The 25,249-nt window shown below is 37.8% G+C and overlaps 1 protein-coding gene across 1 annotated transcript in view; it reads left to right on the top strand.

The window, feature by feature from the left end:
* LOC134750484 (ABC transporter G family member 20) overlaps positions 1-25,249 on the top strand; it is a 44,681-nt gene that overhangs the window by 6,900 nt on the left and 12,532 nt on the right. Inside the window, exons 4-12 of the mRNA XM_063685659.1 lie at positions 5,651-5,787; positions 6,697-6,822; positions 8,426-8,519; positions 9,479-9,664; positions 10,078-10,316; positions 10,888-11,128; positions 13,362-13,539; positions 17,947-18,062; positions 22,554-22,627. Coding sequence (XP_063541729.1) covers positions 5,651-5,787; positions 6,697-6,822; positions 8,426-8,519; positions 9,479-9,664; positions 10,078-10,316; positions 10,888-11,128; positions 13,362-13,539; positions 17,947-18,062; positions 22,554-22,627 — 1,391 coding nt within the window. The remainder of the gene's footprint in view (positions 1-5,650; positions 5,788-6,696; positions 6,823-8,425; positions 8,520-9,478; positions 9,665-10,077; positions 10,317-10,887; positions 11,129-13,361; positions 13,540-17,946; positions 18,063-22,553; positions 22,628-25,249) is intronic.

Genomic DNA, 25,249 nt, shown 5'->3' with positions numbered 1-25,249 from the left:
CCTTCTAACCTTAAATAGTAAAAAGACTAAATTCCTGTGTTTTCATAAATCTGCCGCTTCCAGCCCCTCTAATGCTAGAGACTCAATCAAAATTCATAATTGCAATAATGTCAGTAACTTATCATGTACCTGTGAAGTAATATGTCGTACCGACTCTATAAAATATCTCGGCTTACTTTTAGACGAAAATTTAAATTTCAAAGCCCATATAAAGTGCCTCTCCAACAGAATTAGGAAAACGATGTATATATTTAAGAAACTTAGACATTCCGCAGACTTGAAACTTTTAAAGAATATATATATATCTATATGTCAGTCTCTAATCACATACGCCATCTCAGTATGGGGTACTGCCGCCAAGACGTTTATCATAATGGCTGAAAGAGCTCAACGTTCGGTCTTGAAGGTAATGCTCAAAAAGCCCTTTCGATATCCGACAAACAGCCTTTACCAAGATGCTGAAGTACTTACAGTCCGCCAGCTCTACATACATAAAGTCTGTCTTTCCATTCACAAAAAAGCCGTTAAGTCTGAAAATTATGAGAAATTACTTGCTAAACGCGTGTTTAAGTTACCTATCCCGTGGGTTAACACGGCTTTTGGGAGACGATTTGGCGACGTCCTCTGCTCTTCGATTTATAATACGGCCGTAAAGCGCCAGAGCGAATTAATCGGTTGCACTGTGCAGGTGGCTAATAAGTTACTTTTTAGCTGGTTATCAACACTTGATTATGATGAGACTGAGACATTACTTTTGAAAATTGTTTAACACAAACTGTAATAAATACAAAACTAACTAAGTTAGACTAAAATATTGTAACTTTATAAAATTGTTTAATACAAAGCCGTAATAGATATAAAACTAACTAAATTAGACTAAAATATTGTAACTGTATAAAATTGTTTAACACAAAACTGCAATAGATATAAAACTAACTAAATTAGACTAAAATACCGTAACTTTATAATACTGTGTAACACATAACTGTAATAGATATAAAACTAGCTAGATTAGACTAAATATCATTCGAATATAACTGAACTAAACTAAAGTTGTACCTAGAAACAAATTTAATAGCAATAATGTAATAACTAATAACAGAAATTGTATTTATCTTATTCCAGGTATATAAACCTGAATCTCATTTTTGTCCTCAATTGTAAAAATTCTTAATCCAGGTATATAAACCTGAATCTCATTTTTGTCCTCTATTGTAAAAATATTATTCTAGTTAACTCGCATGACATAAAAATGTACATCTGGTCTCCCGCGATACAGGCCTAGCCTAGTGCGGGGACTCCTGGAACCTCCGAATGTCAATTCAGTTATGCACCAACTCTTTTCTGTAATTTGTGATATGTACCTACTATGTACTACAATTGTATTCGTTCTGTGCAATAAAAACATTTTTTATCTTATCTTATCTTATCTTTATATCTGAGATGACATGGACGAAAAGTAACCTAAAACCTGTTCCGCTGCCCTACTATTCTACAATAAATTTAACTTCGTTTGAAACGCAATTTTATTTTTAATTACTAGGCACTTTAGATCTAAAATTGAGTGGACACAGGTCACTGGCTTTTAACATTTTGCGTGTATTTGGTCACATTTTAACCCTGTCACGGCGGCATTAGCAATTCAGTGGGAATCGATACCGAATACGATCCATTAAATGCGTCCTGTTCACCGGCGACCCGATGCGATAGTCGGCCGGAAGTTGCCGGCTATCACGTGTATACACGTCCCGTTACAATGTATTTCCGTCCATTTACATGTGTATGTTAAAGGTGGATTTTACTGAAGAATTGTGTCAAGATTATATGGGATAGGATATACGAGTAAAGCCGTCGTCAATAGAACTTGCAAATAATGTAAACAAACCATTTTACCTTTATTATTTCGTAATCTCGCTCTTTAAAAGGATAACCATGATCTTATCAACAGTCTAATATATAATATATTTTATTTATATACATTTTTAGTTAAATTAAATGTTAATTATTAATATGTCAGGGAAAATAACGTTCGTAAAAATGTTAGGTTATGTGTCAAACGCTAACAAAATCTGTCATATTTGTTAACATTATTTGCAAGTTCTATTGACGACGACTTTACATATATACCTACTTATATTTCTTGTAAATTATGTTGTTAGACTATTTATAGTTGTACGTTAGTATATTAACAAAAAGGAGGTTTTCTACCCTATAGGGGCCATATCAACTAAGTGTTTCAAATGTGTAACTAAGTGTATGGATAATAACTATATGCTATAATAATATTAACAAAAAAAAACCGGCCAAGTGCGAGTCGGACTCGCGCACGAAGGGTTCCGTACCATTACGGAAAAAAACAGCAAAAAAATCACGCTTGTTGTATGGGAGCCCCATTTAAATATTTATATTATTCTGTTTTTAGTATTTGTTGTTATAGCGGCAACAGAAATACATCATCTGTAAAAATTTCAACTGTCTAGCTATCACGGTTCATGAGATACAGCCTGGTGACAGACAGACAGACGGACGGACTCCGTTTGTATGGAAAGGTGAAATTAGCTAGCATACACGCACGGATTTTCCCGTCGGATCTGCCTGAAAGATGTGTCTGGCGGACACATCCGTCAATGTGTGGCGAGAAATAGATACAGATGGGCAGCGGATGGGCATCCGGCGGACAAATCTGTGTCTATTTCTCGCCACCCATTGACGGATGTGTCCGCCAGACACATCTTTCAGGCAGATCCGACGGGCAAATCCGTGCGTGTATGGCTAGCTATTTAGCCGAGCTTGCTGCGAACTCCTAAAGTCTTAGAAAAATTAACCCAAATTCTTAACTTTGGCAGCGTCCACAGAAAAGACGCGATTTGACCCAAGTTGAAACCAAGTATCTTCACATGCTGTACGCAAGTAATACATCATTGTTAAATCGAATCCTAAAATAAACCGGTCAAGTAATAAATAAGTTTCGGTTAAGGAAAAACAATTTACGCACCCTCTAAAATAAATCTTACCTTCGTTTTATCTTGACAAGCCAAAATAGCTAACTTTAGGTTTTATATTAGGTAATAAATAAATAAGCGTTCGAAAATGATGATGAGGAACCGGGATATAGACCGTGATTACCTTTTGTATTATTTATGAGCTCCCGATATTTCGACGCAGTTACATGCATCTTGTTCACGGGTGACTGAAGATAGCGGGGGCCCGTTTCTCAAAAGCTTGTAAATTGTAATACAAGCGGATGTCACTTTTTGACAGCTTTTGTTAGAAAGGGACTTCCACTTGTATTACAAGTTACAAGCTTTTGAGAAACGGGCCCCTGGTGGGTGTCAAAGTTGTGTAGACCGCGCTCAATATATGTCTAGTGAAACTAACCGTGAATTATTCAAAACTCTAGAATACTCTAGATGATAAGGAGAAAGTGGTAAATTGTGTGACTTTGAATAAAGGATACTAGAGCATCCATAAAATTACCGTTGATATTAATAATTATTGTGCATTCTATATCATATCGGGTGAGCACAGCGTCTCTGCATAGTTAATATTCGCAATAATCTTGTACCAATTCCAATAACATTTATGTATTTTACAGCTTACTACAGGTTAGCTAATGTATTTTATTTGTTTCTGGCGTTAAGGATGACTCACGTTAGACCGGGCCGTGACCGGGCCGGAGCTTCCGGCGCTTACTTTTCTATGACATGACAGGTGATCACGTGATGCTTTTCATAGAAAACGAAGCGCCGGAAGCTCCGGCCCGGTCACGGCCCGGTCTAACGTGAGTCATCCGTTATCGCTATGTCTAATATTTAGGGTATATTAACGAAGACAGCTTAAAAAGCTGTAATTGGAGCGTAATAAAAATGCATTTATATACTTAAGATGATTAGGTAAATCGGACGATATATATGTTATTGAATGAACGGAATCACACACGTAGGTAAACCAAGGAAAAGTGGTGTTCATGAAAGCCATTTTATGAATTTTCATTGAGTTATACTTAGTACCCTATTGTTAATGTTACTAATTTGGATTGGCGTTTGCATCAAATTAATCTCTGTCAACATTGAGAAACTTAATTTTTTGGTAGGTATTACTTTATTAATTACAATATAAGAATGTTTAAATTACAACGTGAAGATTGATCTTCAACATATGGAAGAAGTCGAAATGAGTCCTCTGTTAAAGATACTCTATGGAGCTATTTCCTGAGTAATAATAGATTTAGATGCAGATGCGCGCCGTATTGCATGCAATAATAGCTTTGGATACAGGTCATGTTTGTTGTAATATTAATTTATTCATATGTTATGAGTACGAATTAAGGATGACTCACGTTAGACCAGGCCGTGTCCGGGCCGGAGCTTCCGGCGCTTACTTTTCTATGACATGACAGGTTATCACGTGATGCTTTCCATAGAAAACGAAGCGCCGGAAGCTCCGGCCCGGACACGGGCCGGGCTAACGCGAGTCATCCTTTAGTGAGGCAGAGAACCTTGAAATAGGTGCAGTCATCAAAACTATTCGCTTCAACATGTAACTAGTTGCGTAAAAACATTTAACTTTATTTTTAAGTCACCTTTGTTAAGGCGTTTTAACTAACACCCTGAAATCTTAATGGTCACCATGCAGTGGGATTTCAGTGGAATTTCCTTTTGCGAACACACTGTGGAATGTACTCTCTGCCGACTAAGCAGACTAGAGGTTTTTACTAGAGACTAAAGCATATATTTACTACTTTGAAAATACTGTGTGCTTAGGCAAGAAGACAATCGTTGATAGAGAACGCGAAACTAAAATAATATATGGAAATTGTCACGTATTAGTATTCAGTTCTTTATTTGCTAATAATATAGACAAAAGCCTTAATAAAATATCACATAAATACCTAATCATTCCACAAAGTCAATAATAAAAACAGTAACAAAAACCAATCAAAAAGAGATCTAGAAATAATACGTTACCTACCAACAATTAACAAAATAAATAAATTCGATTGCTTAAATTAATTGTACACTAAAGAGAGGTGTCAAAATACGAGTATTTTTGGTCCAGAATTTCATACCATGTTTAATGTCAATGGGAAGGATTTAAACAAACTACTTATGTCAAAATATGATATAAATTAAAATTGAGTCCAATATTTTAGTAATAGTAAACTCTTTATTGTACAAAAAAACATATTCAAAATTACATGGTACAAATAATGAGATGTACAAAGGCGAAGGAGGAGGCGGTGAAGGGAGGAGGGTAAAATAATTTAATGAAAAAAATCGAGTATAATATTCGTTTAGGCTGTAAAAGGGCCTACATACCAGATAGTTTTTAAGCTTTTTACTAAATGAGAACTAGATGAGTTATTTTTTTCTTTTCGTTCGGCGTTCGTCGATGTAAGATTGTTATCTAGGCTAATTAGGCCCCCTGTACATTTTACCAAAGGCTTGATGGCGACGCGCAACTGACGTGGCATAAAAAAATCTTTGTTTTACTAAAATTAGAACTTTACTTCCCGAGATACAGGCAGATTGGGGCCGATGGATATTAGCTTAATTGTAAAATCTCATTTTTTGTTAAGTTCCATCTGTGATGTCAATTTGAAAAATATTTGGTAAATAAACGATTTGTACTCTATCTTTATTGTTCTCAGGAAGTGGCGCTGTTTGGCGAGTTCTCCATCAGAGAGACCATGATCTACTTTGGCTGGATAGCTGGCATGACGACAAGTGAAGTCGATGAGAGAGTTGACTTCCTGTTGACCCTCTTACAGCTGCCGCATCCCACCAAGTCAGTATTTATTCTCCGATTTCTGAACCCCTAGTATATTTGATAGCGTGACGGACGTACGCATTTGCGTTAAGTCTTATTTTTATGGGATTTTGAACAGGGCAGAAGCGGGACGTTTTGGAAACATCCCACACAAAATGAGACTTACGCAAACGCGTACTCACGTCACGCTATCAAATGTGTTTAATAATAGTATTGTATACAATAGTGATACAATCGAGCTTTTCAATCTCGTACCTTCATTAGGCCACTCAGCAAGCCTCGTGGCCTAAACACGGTACTCGACTGAGAAGCTCTCATAATCACGATTGTATAAAATACTATTAAAGACTAATAAAGATCCTAATTACGTAAACAATGTTACTTATATTTAATAGTTTATGGAACAAAAATTGATAACAATTTACAGTAGTAGGTAGATGCATTTAGACAAAGAAATCTTCCTTTCGTCACGTTAGACGTTCCGATGTCAACTACAGCTGCCAGTTGCAGCGTCGTTGTTGCCGCCGCAGTGTCTGTCAATTTCCTTGGTAAAATGCTTATTATTCTGGTTTAATAACACAAGTATTATAAACTGAAATAGATGTCATATATTAAAGAAAAAGTGACGAAGCCCTCCGTTGAAGTGGCGGTGTGGCCTATGGGTTCAAGGCGTTAGCCCGGATTGCTAAAGACGCCGGTTCGATTCCGGCCTTCACCACTGGAGGGCTTCGTCACTTTTTCTTTAATACATCTATTTCAGGCATCTACTCAGGCATAAATGTCCATTTTTATCCTCGATTATATTGGGCCTCGCTGCGCTCGGACCAATAAATTGCCTCGGGTAAAAATGAATCGCTTTATGCCCTTGCTGTACAATCTACTATTGATTTGTTCCCAAGGTTGTGTAACACAAGTATTATTTTACAGGCAAGTGAAGACCCTGTCAGGAGGTCAGAAAAGAAGAGTATCCTTGGCTGCTGCTCTCATCCATGAGCCAGAGCTGGTGATCTTGGATGAACCCACGGCTGGAGTCGACCCAGTACTGCGACAGAGGTACTCATTCAAAGTGGAAGTGTAATTCAATTCATCTTTATTGCAGATAACGAGATCCATATTACATTAAAATCACGAGTACAATTAAAATAGAGACAGTCCAAAATAAGTGCAACGATTTCGATAGCACACGCAGTGCAAGTGTTATTCGTACGTCATAATTTCAAAGAAGTTTGACGTTTAAAATAACACTTGCACTGCGTGTGCTATCAAAATCGTTGCAGAATTTTCTTGGTCTAACTCTAACAATAAAATAGGTACTTTTTTTTAAATTTAATTAAAATTTCAGTCATAAAACAAATAAAAAGGCACATTTAACCCCATTTTCAAGTAGTGAAAACTGCAAAGTGAGAGAATCATAAAAATTATTTACTTAAGGGTCTCCGGCAAGCTCGGTTCTCCATACAAACGTAGTTCCGCTCTCATTTTAAAACGAGTAGCTAGTTTGCTATGAAACTTTGTACTTACGATAGGATAAGGTATATCTATGTCTAAAATAAGTTTATGTAGCTTCAGATACCATAGTTAAAAAAATGCAACGAATTTACGTTTTTCATACAAAACGTGTTTTTGCTATATTTCGTTTGTTTTATAAACTGGAGCTATATAAACTAATTTCAGACCTAGATATACCTCATGTCATTGTATGTGCAAAGTTTGATTACAATCCAAAACGTAGTTTTAAAATGAAAACGGAACTCCGTTTGTATGGGAAGGTGAAATTCGACCGAGCTAGCCGGAGACTAGAAATGGAGTAAAAGTGCCCAGTTCATCCTAATTTTAAAGTCAAATTACCTACTTTCCCATTTTAAAATTTAAATTGTGGCTACTGCATGAATGTGCTCATACTGCCAGTAATAAAAATTTTAGAGACCTCTTGAATTTTTATATTTTTCCTGGATATAGGTGGACGATTAGAACTTAAAAGTGCAAAATATAGTTTGAGACATGATTAAGTACGTAGGGTCAAGGAGGGAACAGTGGCTCGGTAGAAAAAGGACGGGTACGTGGCTCACTTATCCTAATTTTAACACGAGAGAGGCGATAATAGGACGACTGAGCCACTCGTGGAGCTGAGCCACTGTTTCCGCCTTGACCCATATCTAAGGTTGAAAATAAAATAGATAAAGCCTTTTTGTCACTTGTGAAATTCAACCAATAGGGTTGATAGAGTCCGTTTAAGCTAACTGCACTAACTTTGACAGAACAAAGTAGGTATAAAAGTGTTATTATCTAAAGGAACGTCAGTTTCATAGAAATTCGACATGTATACACTTTGTTGCAAATGCTTGGTCCATCTCTAATGACAAGTGGTACAATCAACTTGTTTTATCCAATTGACAATACGATAAGTTTCTATAAAAAAATGGGTACTGAAATGTGACGTCACTTCTCAGTACCTAATATCAAATAACCTACCTCGTTGAAAAGCTCTCTGATTTAGATGTTAAATAAAAATTGTTCTTAAAAATTACCGTGTTCTACTTTTATATGCTAACTTTACTCTGTTGCGTTTTTATACGTAAATATGTCAACTAATTTAATTAACCTATACTTTTAAAATAATATTCAAATCTTTTAATTTAATCCTTATTTTTTACAGCATCTGGGATCATTTAGTGGATATTACCAAAGGAGGCAGGACCACAGTAATCATCACAACCCATTACATCGATGAAACAAAACAAGCTAATATTGTAAGTATCATTAATCCCGGTAAATCGGTTTAGTTTAACCCTTGCACGCGGCGCATTTTGTTTCCAGACAGCGCATTAGTTTGCACACGGTGCATATAGCTTGGACACGGTGCATGTAGCTTGCACACGGCGCATATAGATAGCACACGGCGCATGTAGCTGGCACACGGCAAATGTAGCTTGCACATGTTGATGTGCGGGTTCAAGCTAAACACATTAGTTAGTCGTCTTGTAAAAGCTTACATTTGTGCTGTTACATAGGTAACTGGCGTGGGATAAATACTTGCGCAAGCTGCAGCATGTGCACTAGCTATAGCTAACCTGTGCCTTTACTTGATATATGAATCAATAAATCATTTAATTTATGAATTATTTATTTATATCTTGAAATGGGGTACAATTATTGAAAAATATAAAAAGACAATTTTGTTCGGTACATCTTGCCCGAATAGATGTGATTGATGGATTATTTATTTGTCAATAGTGGGTTTAGAAAGTAGTCTTAAAATTATTTACAATATATATGTTCCTACATTAGATCTCCATGTTACATTAGATCTCCTACAAACTGGCATACAAATTTAAAATAACTAACGTAGTGAGGTTAGGCCTCACTACGTATAAAATAATCTATTATGGAACTTGCTTATACTGTAGAAACACATCTTGCATACAGCCAAGCTTTCAAAATTTTCTTAAATATTTTCCCTTTAAATTCATGTTGAATTCTTATAATGCACACAGATAACCAATATAATGCGCATATTACATGCACCGTGCGCAAGAGCTATTCCATAAGCCCGCTTAGCCCGCTCCGGACTACGCGGCGCGAAGCCGCGAACTCGAGTTTGGAGTCGATTTCGCTGATTAGCGAACTAGACTCCACACTCGCTTTAGGCTCTGTGGTCACTTTGGAATAAAAGAGATTACCGTTTTTTTACCTGTTCCTTGTATTCTAGATTGGCTTGATGCGAGGAGGTCGCTTCCTCGCGGAGGAAGCTCCCAACGAGCTGCTCCGTCGCTACCGGGCCGACAACCTTGAGGATGTGTTCCTGAAACTGGCTGTTCTGCAGAACAAGGGCAAGAGGCGCCGCTCCAGCATCCTGGAAGATATCGTGAAGAAGGTGGAATTGCCGTCGTTGCCGGTGAGTGGCTTTTAAAAGTAAATTGAATATTCACTTGCACTCGGCGCATGTAGCTTGCACATGTTGATGCGCGGGCTCAAACTATCAGGCTGACAACTTTGTGGGAGTGTTACTGAAGCTAGCAGTTCTGCGACTAGGGGCAAGACGCGCCGTTCTGGTATCCTCGGAGATATCATGAAGAAGGTGGAATTGCCGTCAATGTCTGTTAGTGGCTTTCAAAAGTAAACTGAACAGTGAACATACATGGTCTTAAAATGACATTATGCGAGGTGAACTTTGCAAATGGTCATCTCGCCAAAATCCGGGATTTAAATCTAAATAGAGAATGAATCATGGAATAAACTCGAGATTTATCAAACTGACACTAAAGCCTGTCTGTTTTTGCAAAAGCTTTAACATTCCATGTCTTCCAGGACCCTGCTGTAATCGATCTAGAAGAGGACATCGGCGAGATCTCCGGAGAATTCGGCGATAACGTCTCCATGAGCAGCAAAGGCCGCGTAGTCGTCACCCCAGTTGTTGCTCCCTTAGACGCCTTGCCTCCGGAGGATAACCCTCCTATCGGCTGCTTGGAGAGAATCAAACCGATGAGATGGAGGCACATGAAAGCATTACTGTGGAAGAACTTCTTGACTCTCTTTAGGAATTACGCGTAAGTTATTTGTACTTAGTTTCTATCCACGTTAGTCCCAGAATTTTTTGGAATAAGGCTTTAAAATGTATCTGGGATTCAGGAGGCTATTATTCTCCAACTTATCCGTAACAACGGAAAGTCGACCACTAGACGAGTTAGCCTTGCTATTGCTTGTTTTAAAAGTATAGGTATTTATACTATTTATATATTTTTAAGCAGTATTAGGTACTTAAGATTCTATTCTCTACCTTCATCATTAAGTTGGTCATAGTCATTAAATTCATACATAAACGTTTCGTGACAATTAGCAACTTTGTATCACAAAATAATGAAGTAATGAATACCTCTACAGCCAATCACCATAATTGTTTGAATTGCGTGCCTTGAAACGTGGGTACTTGTATTAAAACTCAGCTAATAACTTGTTTAATTTAAAAAAAAACCTGTTTTATTACAAGACAGAATCAGAAAATGAGGCAGGCATGACGAAACTAGTTGTAAGCGTCACACGTCACCGCAGCGTTACCATCACTTCTTCTTTCGTTTATTTCAACTAACAGTTTTTATTTTATCTTTCCTCTCTTTCCAGCCTCCTCGCATTCATTGTCGTCCTCCCGGTCTCGCAAATGGTCCTGTTCTGCATCGCCGTCGGCCACGACCCCCAAGGCCTGCCCATGTGCGTGGTCAACCACGAGCTAGGAGAAAACAATACTAACACGCCTTGTGACTGGGACAAGAAGTGTCCGTTGGACCCGGAGACTTATGAATGGGACTTGAAACGGTTCAGCTGTCAGTATTTGGAATTCTTTGCAAAGCGACAGCCTAACCAGGTAAGAATTATAGAATTTATTTGAACAAGTCTAATAGACAATGCTATTAAAATACAATTCAACAACGCGCAAAGTAGGGTAGGGTAGGAAACAGTGGCTCAGCTCGAACAGTGGCCCAGTCGCCCCAATATAGCATCTATCATTTTGAAATTAGGTTGAGTGAAACTAAATAGGGATTGCACATCGCGCGATTTAAGTCGGTAGCGACGTCAGGCTAAGGGCGGTACGAGCTTACACGCGCATTACATTTCCTAACATTTGGTTTTTACGACTTTACACGCGCGTTACTTTTCCCTACATTTAGTCTATACGAGCTTACACGCGCGTATGCGTACGCTCGTATAACACGCTAGTCTTATTCTGAAACCGCCCTAAGTCGTGTGACGTCGCGAAACTTCGCCTGACATACTGGCGACATCGCACAAGTATCGCGTACCAGACATATCGAACGGAATCCGGCAATCGCGTCACTTCACCCGACGTTACTGGCAGCACGCGTCGCGGGTCATTTTTCTCCTAGTGTATCCCTGGCTTTCAATACTCAATATCTTTATTGCTAATAAGGAAGAATCCATACAGTAGTGGATACATAGTATCAAACCAATTTGAATATATATAAGTAATTAATTTTATACATGTAACTCCCCAATAAACTACCACTATGCATTAACAAAGGCGAAAATACGGCTCTTTTGTGCAACAGAGACGGGTCATTAGTTTCCTGACGTTAATGTCCTGTTTTGTATTTTTTTAATACTTTGTTCATTCAGATACAAGATTAACAATATCAAAGCCTTTCAGCTACGATTAATCTCAGAAAAATTTCTCGTAAAAAGTATTTTTGTATTTGTAAAATCGGCTGATAGGCTCATTTAACCCTTTGTAAGGCAGAGGAAATACATTTCCCACCTGATTTTGAACTTTATTTTAAAGCGATAAGGTTCAATTTTGCATAATTTCTGAACCGAAGCCTTTAACTATGTATATAAGGTACGAGCGGCTAAGATGCCCCGGTTCTTGAGCTTTCCTAGCGACTTGAGCATTAATAATTTCATATTTTTATAATTGTGAATGGGTTAAAAATTTGATATAGTACCTAGTATAAACCAAACTGCACGGTCATAAGAAAGAAATAAGAACTCTAAAAATAAAAATTACGAAGGGTCTTCTTTGGCGCAAGTACCTTAGGTCAACACAATTTCACTGCATAAAACGGCAGAACAATATACTTAACTTGAAATCTTAAGAAAAATATTCTAATAAAAAATTCCCAACTTGAAAACTTCCGCTTGCATTCTTACTTCCCTTCGTTACTGCTTCAAGGCCCCGGTTCCTCTTTTACGAATTTTCTCTATAACTTTATTTCCCCTGATTATTTTTTCCTAAATATCACCAATTTGTTGCAAAGCATTCCAAATCTAAAACAAAGTCTGAATGTTACAAATAATTTCTAAAATAAAAATGCCATGTTGTTACTGTAGCATTTCACTAGAGCTTCATAATTGAGATTCTTGGTTTATAGCAGAAATAGATCAGTCACAATTAAGAAATTGTAGTAGGTTGGGTTTTGGGACTTACTCGTTTTTACATACTTTAATAACATTAACATTATACAAATCAGCTTCATACAGCCATGCCTTTGCCAGGCGTGGCTCACTAGGCGATTTCGTCGCCTCGCTACAAGTACATGCGGCCCAGACCAATTTTGGTGTCTAGCAGTAGTAATTGCCGCGCACCGCTACGGAACGGACGCCTGCTCGCGCTTTCGCTTATATCTCGTAATAGACGCATTTTGTTAGAGAGTGAACCTTCTGTACCTAGTACTTACTATTATTTATTCTGTGCAAAGCCAGTCCGCAGTTGACCATAATAACTTCTTACCAAGCGATCAGGTAAACGGCCTTTAGGTATCGTCAACTGGGGTGAATAGGGAATAGGGAATAGGGAACTTTAAATGTGGTTTACCTGACAATTTCTGAAATAATTCGCACAAAAATTGTATTATTAGATTGAAAATAATAGTAGATTTTGTATGATACAATCTGTGTGGGTAGTTATTAAGGAATAGTCTAATAAATCACATTTTAAGTTTTGTCCCTATTCACCCCAGTCATCCCTATTCACCCCGGTTCACGGTACTGGTACTTTTAGTGTTAAAAAAATTCACGATAACTCTTTCGAAAGCTCCTGTTACGTTTTCAGTGGCTCCAAATAACTTGACCCCTTTTTCCAGATCTACTACCCATCGCAAGAAGTAGTGATGGACGCAGCGTACCACGGCCAGTGCCGCGTGGTGCTGATCTTCCAGGCTAACTTCTCCACAAGCCTCATGGACCGTATCCGGGACGCTCGACATGTCACCGATATGGACATTTATAATTCTGACATTGAAGTACATTTGGATGATACAGGTACGTTATAAACTTTCTTTGTTAGCCAATGATTTATTATAACTCAAGATATGCCCCCGCATCCGCTGCAGGACACCATCGCTAGCATAGTATAAACAGGGCAAAGTATTGAGTTCAAGTCTCACCCAAGGCAGTAATTTTTTCCACTTTTAAATTTATTCTAAGCTTAATAGCATCGATCGCAGACGTTTCTGCTTGTTGAAAATTAATATAGAATGGGTAGCACATCGTAACTGGTGAATTTCCAATATGACTTGGAACTCCGGTGGCAGTTTAAGAAGTGTAACACTCTTACGGTAGATGTCGCTAGGGTCCCCTAGACCCATATAGTGGGAAGATTTGCTGACTATGGATGAGGTCTTGGTGGCTCAGAGGGCAAAGTATGTTCAACTGGCGCACTGAGAAACAGGTCGAAATTTTGTTTGAGTGTGCGTGCGGCGACGCATAGATACTATGGCGCACACATAAAAGTCGCGCGCGGTGCGTTGTATAAAGATAACATACTTTGCCCTCTTTATACTATGTCGCTAGCCGGGACTTCTGGCCGAAGGGTGTGGTGTTTCGGCGGTTCCGGGGCAACTTGCCGAATCCTACACCAAGTCAGACGACGCAACGGACCCACCCTGTAATGTCGTCGCCCAAATCTAATGTTTAATTTGTCTTTGGTTTTTATTTGTAATTTTGTTTTCTTGTATTCTTATTTTGTAATCAAACAATAAACAAATATGTTATAGGTGTTCCAAAATTGATGCGTTTACTTTGTGACAAATTGTACAAGTTGCCTTTAAGCCCGGTTCACATTTGTCTGACGTGTTGTGTTGTGTTGTGTCGTGACGCATATCGGTTTCATACATTTAATATGGTTTCGTTCACATTTGTCTGATGCACGCTGCAAACATTTTTTTTAAAGAAAGTATATATTTTCCCGCCAAACATTGCCTATGGAGATATAGTTTTTAAAAGTATATGTGATAGGCCTCCTCTGTGTTTTTTATTTGTGTATTGCAAAACTTATCTAGTGAACTATGTATGCCCTAAATATCGTTAACAAAACTTATAATATTTGCGAGCGTTATTTATTAAAGGCATATTATATCATCAATTTCAGCAGCTTTTAGGTACATATATTATGTAATTAAAAAGAAAATGCGTATTAAAAAACTGAGTGACGCCTTTCTAGAAATGTAATAAGTTTTTTAATTCGTAATTTAACGCATTCACCGCCAATGTTTTCGTAGCGCTACGCTCGTAGCCGATCTCAGCGTTTTGTAGCGCTTTGTAGAGGAAAGCGACTACGTACAGAGAACTCAATGTGTTAAACGTAATAAATTTTAATATCATGTCACGTTTATACATCATTCACAAGAATTCTGTTATTGTGAATACCGAAGTAAATTTCTTAGTATAATTAAGTTAGTCGAGTGTTTAGTTGGTTCTTAGGGTTCCGTATGCAAAGGATAAAAACGGGAGTAACGGGACCCTAGTACTAAGACTCCACTGTCCGTCTGTCACCAGGCTGTATCTCATGAATCGTGATAGCAGTTGACATTTTTACAGATGATTATATTTCTGTTGCCGCTATAACAACAAATACAAAAAATTCAATTTGTACGGAACCCTCGGCGGGCGAGTCCGACTCACACTTGTCCGGTTTGTGCCTTTAAATGAGTTCATACAACTGAATAAAAATATGTAAATTTGACTAAAATACCTAGACGTTCACTTGGGTAAATATTTTCGTTGAAATAATTTTCATGGTTCATTAGTTTTCATATGAATTATTCAATAATATTATTGAATAATTCATTATTTTTAATTTTTCGCAGACAAACAATACGCACTAACCTATACATCACTACAGGCGAAGGGTGTACTGCGCGCAACCGAGCTACATACATTCGCCATTGCACTGTGCCTATAGTTTGTAATAAAAAAACCTTAAAAAACTATATTTTTACCGAGCGGGTTATGAACGCGACCCTTTGCTGAAGTCAATGTTTTTAAATTTATTAAAGTGCAGTACTGGAGGTTCAGAAAACAAAGTTTATAAAAAGTCGTAGAGCTTTTTAGGGTGCAAATAAGGCTGGCATAAATTTGGCAATTTTTAGGCCTTTCTCGAGGCACTCGGCGCGATTCGGGAAATACGGTCACATATCTTTACTATTTCATATCTAGTTAATCTCTAATTCATTTCCCGAATCGCGCCGACTGTATCGACTCGAATCCTGAGTTTTTGACTTACGCTCGATAGAAAAAAATCACGATCATTATGCAAAAAAAGCTAAAAAATTAATAAATATAATAAAGCTAAAATAATTAATTAATTATTTGGCACATATGTAAATAATAAGATGTATAATTTTAGATTAAATAAGTATGTTTCCCTATGTGGAACTATGTTGCCGTGCCCTAACAGGGCGTCACATGAACAGCTTATATTTAAGAACACCTGTACCTGCTATGTGATATGCAATAAATGATTTCAATTTCAATTTCAATTTCAATTTCAAGCTAATATATATAAATTGCTTTTATATGGAAATTGCTTCTAAAAATCGGCAATATCATGTTTGAGGGAACGTATCGATTACTGTTTTATTTAAACGTACAAAAAATTCAAATTAAAAAACATGATATCCGGGCTCCCGGGCACCCACTTCCATTCCATCTCGCTCACGCTTACGCTCAGTGAGAGCAAGAGAAGAACACGAACTTACGCAGAGTACTACGTAGGCGAACAAAACGCGAACGCGAAGCGAAGCGATGCGGCGCGGGGTGAATCAATCCTTTGATACCTATAGAAGTGTCCTACGTGGGCGATCTCGTTGCGAACGCGAACGTCGTGGGCCCGCCGCGCCGCGCCGCTTCACTTTGCGTTCGCGAGTTGTTCCCTTACGTAAGACGCAGCGTTACTTAGCCTTAAGCAATTGCGCTCTTGGGTGCTCCGCAGTTCGCCATGGTCACCAAATAATATTTTTTTTTTTTTTTGTTTTTGCTATTATTTTTATATTCCCTTTTTTAAACATCTTTTTTCTTTCATTGTATTGTCCTGTGTATGTGTGCTTTATGGAATAAATGTCTTTCTTCTTCTTCTTCTTCAAATCTTTCAGTTCCTTCACCCTATTGAGTTTTTTACTAAGTTGTACTCACTGCGACATTTGACGCAAGAACTATCTATAGTGATGTACCTATCCAATAGTTTATTTTGTGTTCTAAATGCAATTTTCCATATGGATGGTCACTTCTCCCATTTTCGTATATTAAAATAATGAATATAAAAATGTAAATTTGAAATAAGTAATGTAATCAGAATCAGAAACGCATGTTAAAATAATGACAAAATTTGCATGTTTCACTATTAGGTATACCTATGTTAAGTATAGGATTAAGTAGTATGTAAGTACCTATGTTGCTATGCCCTGACGGGTGCATGTTGTAACCTAAACTACAAAAAAGACCTATTGTAGCACATGTATGCAATAAACGATATGACATGATATGATATAGGTAGAGAACGAAATTTTCAATTACCAAAATGGAAACTTCGATTATATCTTGAGATTGATCTTGAAAACTCCAAGACTTTTATCAAGTTTTATAAACTTAAATTATTTTATTTACAGAAATCGTCAGTAACAATGTGCTGGCACAAAAATTCATTCGTTTCTAGTATTAAGCACAAAAGTCTGCTATGAAACTGCAGTTTTTAGGGTTCCGTACGCAAAAAGTAAAAACGGGACCCTGTTACAAAGACTCCGCTGTCCGTCCATCCGTCCGTCCGTCTGTCTATCCGTCTGTCACCAGGCTGTATCTCAGGAACCGTGATAGCTAGATAGTTAAAATTTTCACATATGATGTATTTCTGTTGCCGGCTATAACAACAAATACTAAAACAGAATAAAATAAATATTTAAGTGGGGCTCTTATACAACAAACGTGATTTGTTTGCCGTTTTTTGCGTAATGGTACCCTTCGTGAGCGAGTCCGACTCGCACTTGGCCGATTTTTAATTAAAATGAATAAACGGAAAACGAGATCCAAACTAAGCTACGTTAACTAGAATTGTCGCCCGAATATATTGCCGGCTGCCAGTTATATCTGGCTAATAATAGTATTATATATAGGTTGTTACACACTCTTTACTGTCTTTTATATATAGGTCTTCAATGGGAAGAAATCCGGGCGTCAGTCCCAGAAAACGTCGGGCCTGTAGATCAAGGGCCGTCCAGCACTGGATGTAATAGGGATAGATTATTTTATTTTATTTTGATAGGTACAATAACATAATGCATAGGGATGGGGGGGGGGGGGGGGGCGACATGTTACGACTCTTATAGCAGGTGGGGCTGTATAACCACGAGATTTTGTCCAAGCCCTTTTTCGCTAATTTCATCACTTTTTTCACAGACAAGCAAGTGCAGTGGATGTTGGCGCGCGATATTCAGCTCGCGTTCGGCGAAGCCACCCAGAACCTCGCTAAGACCTGTCAGCTGCCGACTCGCCTACTCTCCATACCTGTTTATGTAAGTCTATCTATCAATATTAAGAGGGCCCGGCCCTCTGTCGCTGCAGCATTTTCCATTCCAGCCTATTCTGGGCTTTCGTTTTCATTTCCTGGTATGAATGGTTCATACCAGGAAGTTTATGTGAGTGTATTTTAATATTAAAACATATTCTCTATAGACCGCGGTTATAAATATCTTTTAATATATGTTCAAAACGCGTAAGTTTGAAATGTTATATTATATATCAGTATTCTTAATAAGGGCTCATTTAGACGGTGCGCGAATATTTCGGTATTTGTTCCCTCTAACAATTTTGAAATAATTAACCACTGACATAATAATACATTACAAATATTTATTCTTTATAGCACACTTCAATACTTGAATACAGCTACTCAAGTAAAGGTAAACAACAAGCGGTCTTATCACTAAAACGATTTCTTCCATAGAACTTATAGGTAGCGGAAATTAATTAAAGTAAGTCATGCGTATTGACATGACATTGTAGGTAGGTGCGCTACCTGTGCCCTGTTTATCAAAAGCTTGTAGCTTGTAATACAAGTGGAAGTCCCTTTCTAACAAAAGCTGTCAAAAAGTGAGTTCCGCTTGTATTACAAGGTACAAGCTTTTGATAAACAGGGCACTGGTGTGCCCGGAGAGCGTCCGCGTCAGTCAGCAACGCTACACACTATTTTTTTAACCTGCTTACACGCTCCATGCAACCGTGCCAGCTAGTGGATGCCATTAACCCAGAATAAGTAATAGTATTATCATACAGAACGGCCGCACGGCCCCGCCCCGACTCGAATTATCTCGCCCCGCGACACCAGATTGACGGCCGTTTACCGGCCGCTCAGTACTATTTTTAAGCAACTTACTCACACTATGACGCATGACGCGTGTCCAGATGTACCGTTCACACATAGAAACGCAAGTGATTTTTGATGTATAGCGTGTCCGCCCTGTGCCATTACATGAAGCATTGCGTGCATATGATTGCATCAGTACCTATAACCGACCTAGAATGCTCATGCATCTGCGGTGTTTGCGCCTAAATTGCATTAGCAAGCCTGGGCGGCTCTATTGACAAAGGATTTCTGCAGATAGGAACATTTCCGGTGCAATATTGCAGTCTCTATTAAGTTAGTGGGATTTCGAATTAACTTCACTTCATCGCAATCTTTATCATATAAGTGATTATCACACTGGCTAGCAATAATACATATAGCCCGGTTCTATGCGTATGAGAACTCAAATAACATATTGGCCACTCTCCCCTAAAGTGACAAAACTCACCTTTATCCCCTAAGAGCCTTCGGAAGACAATAAGCATTACGTGTTTTGTGTACAAATAATACGTGTTACGTATAAATCAATAAGATTTAACCAAACAAAGGACGAGTACTGATATTGCGCCATATTTTGGTGACTGGGACGAAATGTAGCAAATAAATTATATAAACCCTTTATTTATCAGGATATGGGTTTATACCTTTCAAGTATAATATATTAAGGTCAATACGGGTAAGGGTAAGTAAGTGCCGTCATATTGGGGCCTGTTTACACATAATATTTTTGTATTAAAGACAAAAATTGAAAAATTCACCACCTCCGGCAAAACTCGAACTTGCGACCACCGGTCCAATCGCTACTACCAACTGAGCTAAGGAGCCTTAACAGAAGTGTGCGCATCTTTCCATTCGTTCTCTTAACGCTTAAACGCCTTGTTACGTATAGCAACATCTACCCGTAAGAATGTTATATTTTAACAGGCACCGGAGTCTCAATTACATTGAGAATTCACCAGTAACAATGTGCTAACTCAAACTAAACTATTTTTTTATCATAGAGTAACTTATACTAGAGCGGTACTGTCATAGTAAATTTTGTAACCACAGTAAATTCACTGCCATCTGTCGACACACTTTAGAACTAAAAATGAAGATTTATAAAAATACGATAGAATGTATTTAAATATAGATAAATGATTTTTTTTATTTGCATTAATTATTTTTATGATTTTGACCCATATTCTTTCACTGATATGCGTTAAAATTGTTAAATAACAAAGGAAACCGTCAACGCCATCTATACCACTGTAGGCCAAAACTAGTAGCGCCCTCTGAACGAGAATCAAATTTTCTTGATTTTCGAGGCACGTTTTTTCCTTAGACTGTATCCATCTATTACGGAGTTATATCTATCTTTGTTTTTTATCAAGCAGAAGCGTCTGCGAGCGTTACTACAAATTTTTATATTAAAGAAAAAAAATAAAAAAAACCTATATTCGTTCATACATTTGTCACTAAACGCAAGTAGCAAATGTATGAACTCGCAATAAACACTAATCAATGTGTAAACAGGCCCCAATGTGAATGCCAGCACACTTATCCCGCAACCTCACTTACCCGTAGTGATCTTAGTCATTTATTATTATTATAGACCGCGGGCCAGGAACAGATTTCCATGACCAATCGCCTCCCGGGCGAAAACTCGTATAGTGGTTAACAGCTATGTATGATGAACCCTCGTGAACATCCGCTGCCGCTCCGTTGGTGGGTTGAGGAATGGCAGCAAATAAAGTCTATAAAAAAAATTTAGTCATTGCCTGCCGCTTAATACTTTGTCAGATGATAGTTTAGATGCTATTGTGAATAAACAAATCCGTCAGCCGATTGTATCGCTGTGGAAAGACCGTCAGCTGGTCACATGAACATGTAAAAAAGAAAATTCTTTTCAGTCATCGGCGTCATCTCCTCCCGTTTGATACTTTGTCAGATGATAGTTTAGATGCTATTGTTAATAAAACAAATCGTCAGCCGGTTGTATCGCGGTGGAAAGACCGTGTTACGCGTTTCGGTGGCTGCCATTCCTCAACCCACCAAAGGAGCGGCAGCTGACGTTCACGAGGGTTCATCATACATAGCTGTTAACCGCTATACGAGTTTTCGCCCGGGAGGCGATGACTGACGAAATTTGCGCCTGGCTCGCGGTCCATTAGGTAAGTAGGTATAATTTTTACTCCACAGCACTAGTAGTCGTAAGTTTAGCTGCATATCGTTTAGCGACTTTTGACGACCGGTCTGGCCGGTGGGTAGTGTTTAAGGGTAGTGTAGTGACCATGCCTGTGAAGGCGATGTTCCTGGGTTTGAATCCCGGTAAGGGCATTCATTTGTGTGATGAACATAAATATTTGTTCGAGAGTCATGGGTGTTTCCTATGTATATAAGTATGTATATCGTCGCCTAGCAACCATAGTACAAGCTTTGCTTAGTTTAAGGCTAGGTTGATCTGTGTAAGATGTCGATGTCCCCTAATTAATATTTATTTATTTTATTTTATTTTTATATGGGTCTTGTTCATCCTAAATGCAAGTATGTACCTACTTTAGAAATCTCTAGATCAATCCATATTACTAGACAGCCCTGCAAACTTGTTTACCACATCGGGGCAAATTTACTGTCTGAAAAAGGTAGAGTAAATTGCCTAGGGGCTTCACTTTTATTAGATCGTATTTTTGTTACTTATAACATATAACCTAATTAACTAGGCGTTGCAACTATCTTATTACTAGCTACAAAGAGGATATAATAGGAGTTATATCTATCTTTGCTAGCTATTAGGTGGAATTGATTGCTTCTCTGGAGATAATTCGGATATTTTTCAAGGATTTTATTTAGATTCCGAAATGGATGGATTTTATATTTTATATAAATACATTCCATCTCTTCCGAGAGCTTGGCAAGTGCCTCAGAGAGAAAGGGTGTGACCCCCGTTCTGAGTCATGGCACAGGGCGGACACGCTGTACATCAAAAATCACTTGCGTTGCTATGTGTGAACGGCACGTCTGTACACGCGGCATGCGTCATTGTGTGAGTAAGTTGCTTATAAATTGTTCTAAGCGGCCGGCAAACGGCCGTCAATCTGCTGTCGCGGGGCGAGGTAATTCGAGTCGGGGCGGGGCGGTGCGTGGCCGTTCGGTATGATAATACTATTACTTATTCTGTGGTCACGGCTTGTCCAACTGGTCCCATCGCCATACAGCGGGGTAACGCTGCTAGTGTGATGGGGACCTTTGGACCCGGCATGGCTCAGAACGGGTTTTAGTTTCTAATTTTTTATATTTCTTGTATTATAAAATAGTAATATTAATATACTTAAATGTTTTATCAGACAAGATTTGTAAAGAATTGTTTTCTTGAAGAAGAATGTTTTCATTTTTTTTGAAAATTTTACAAAAATTACAACATTGTACTCTACATTAATTTAATGTTTGCCTCCGAATCAGTTTAATGGTGGTGCGCGATACAAGTAGCATTAGGAACATAATATTTTATGTATTCAAACACGTTATAGCGTTTAAGTTTAATCACTTCAAAATCGGAACCTACCTCAAAAGCGGATTTCATCGGTATTCTAAAATAATAGTAAGGGTGTGAAAATTGGCCATCCTTGATTTTCAATATCAAAATTCATAGGTAATCCTAAACTCATCGGTTTTTTTTCAGGTGAACGACCCACCCATATATGGAATCTCTTCACCAGAAATGACTGACTTCGCCGGTCCTGGAGTTATTTTGACGTAAGTTTTAATAAATACCCCCTAATAAATAATAAATAACGACTTGAAATTTATCTAAGAACTAACTAACATACTGTGAATGCTCTTGTTTAAGAAAATCTTTTTTTCTTAGACCACGTTGGTGGCAAACAAGCATACGCTGATGCTAAGCTGGTGATCTTTTAGGGTATTCTCCTACTAGTCAAATTAGTTTCTCTTTTTGAACTGTCAAAACGATTTTCTAATATGGAATTTATATGAAACATTACACAATGACGTCACCGTCAACTCACTTACTTTTTATACTTCAATCCGATTGATTAAATATAAATTGTGTTTAAAAACAATTGCTATCTATGTTTTTCTAATATCTGGTGCTTTATTTCATGCATGGTGTGAAATAATTTATTTTAAATACAGTGAAGGATGACTCACGTTAGACCGGGCCGTGTCCGGGCCGAAGCTTCAGGCGCTTAATTTTCTATGACATAACAGGTGATCACGTGATGCTTTTCATAGAAAACGAAGCGCCGGAAGCTCAGGCCCGGATACTGCCCGGTCTAACGTGAGTCATCCTTTATACCCTATTCTATTCATTAGGTACGTTTTACGATGTGCAGTGCGCGTGCAGCGCGCGAGTGATTCGCAAATGGCTTCCAGATCTAAACGCGTCTTAAAGTTAATTCTACTAACATTATAAGGGACCTTGCGCGTTTCAGGATCTACCATCTTGTGAAATCTTTCCTCTTCATCTATTTTTAAAACTTAAACATTGACATTTACTCGTACATTTCGTGCCAATAAACAGTTCTTCCGTCCCATAAAAGCTTTCTTTTACTTCAGATTTATTATTATGGCCTGTCAGCTTGTGTCCCATCTTACGACACTCAGTGGCTACTCCGAGCCATTTCTGTGCATTTTATATTGCGCAGGTAATAAAGGTTTAATAAAGATATCTTTGGATCACTGTTATGCTGTGAAATGTAATGAATAAAAAAAAACTGAATCACTATGAGACGTATCTAATAGCGCTACTTGCACCATTCCACTAACCCGGGGTTAACCGGTTAAACCTGTAGTTACCATGGTTACCAGTACAATTTGACACTAGGTTAAAGGTTTAACTGCTTAACCCTGGGTTAAAGGGATGGTGCAAGTGGCGCTTAGAGGCCTAGCACACCTCAAACTGGAAATATATTTATTAACAAAAAACATAGTACTTAATAGCGAACACTACGAACAAAATAAATAAACTCACCTCACTTAATTCAGTTGTCCTTACTAGGATTTATTAAATGTTCCAAGTTTTACATAATTATTCCAATAACTTATTAAACCTTTGTTAAATTTTGTCTCTTTCTAATAAACACTAATGTGAAAATGACAGTTGGACAATCAATTATTAATAGGTACTTATAGAGTTGATAGACTCTAACAAGCTACTAAATAAGTAAGGTGTAACAGGATCTTTACAGCCATCCAGCGATTTACAAATTGACCGAGCGTTAGAGATGGACTCCGTTTCAGCTTGGGCTAAAATGCTTGTTCGTGTTCGTATGTCCGGATGTTCTTCTCAACAGGTCGCAATTTTATTCTCAACCGATTCTCATGAAAATTTGTGAGTAGGTTCGATGTTTAAATATTTTTTTCCAAGTTTTCTCAAAATGGCGGAGCCATACATTTATTCAGTTTACAATCCTCGCGAGGTCAACAGCTCACAGAGCCACTAGTTTTAAAATATAGTTGGTCAAGCAAATCTTGTCAGTAGAAAAAGGCGCGAAATTCAAATTTTCTATGGGACGATATCCCTTCGTGCCTACATTTTTTAAATTTGCCGCCTTTTTCGACTGACAAGATTTGCTTATGTTAGGGTTTTGTATAATAATAATATGATAGCTCGCGCTGATTATTGCACGCATAATGGTCGCAGCAAGGCCGTAAGAATATCATAACTGTAACAGATTGTAAAATACGAATACCGTTTCCAAACAAAGTGAAGATTTAGATTAAAAAAATGACTAAGCAAAAGTTTTCTTGTATCAATAATATTTAATTGACTGAATAAAACAAACATTAAGCACTTTCCTAAACAAACAGCCATGGGTGTACAGTCGCCATCAGATATATCAGAGCGCCCGAGGTGCTCAAAATATCTGAACACGCACTCTAACGCCTTGACAATAGAGGCGTGTTCAGATATTTGTGAGCACCTCGGGCGCTCCCATAAATCTGATGGCGACTGTACCAAAACATCGAAGTCACCTTAAAACTAAACTGAATTAGGTAATTGCGTATAAATAGAAGTGTTTGAAAGTTTTGAATTCATTCTAATTTTGGTTGAACTTTACCTTTAACTTTATTTCTGAACTGTATAATTGTTGCTTTAATTCTTGTAAACACGTTAGAATTTGTGATTATAATATTATTTATTTTAACTTTATAGACTGTGTTTGTTTTGTGGTGATAATTAGGTAACAAAATAACGTCTTATAAGTTCCATACCTACCTAGACTAGATTATTTGACCCCAATGATATTTCAAACGGAGTTTCGTTCTCATTTTAAAACTACGTGTTGGATTGTAATGAAACTTTGCACATGAGGTATATCTATGTCTGTAATTAGTTTATAAAGCTCCAGTTTA

This window comes from Cydia strobilella, chromosome 20, assembly GCF_947568885.1.
Source record: "Cydia strobilella chromosome 20, ilCydStro3.1, whole genome shotgun sequence".
In the NCBI taxonomy this organism is placed as follows: Eukaryota; Metazoa; Arthropoda; class Insecta; order Lepidoptera; family Tortricidae; genus Cydia; species Cydia strobilella.
This window is presented reverse-complemented; position numbering and strand designations above follow the sequence as displayed.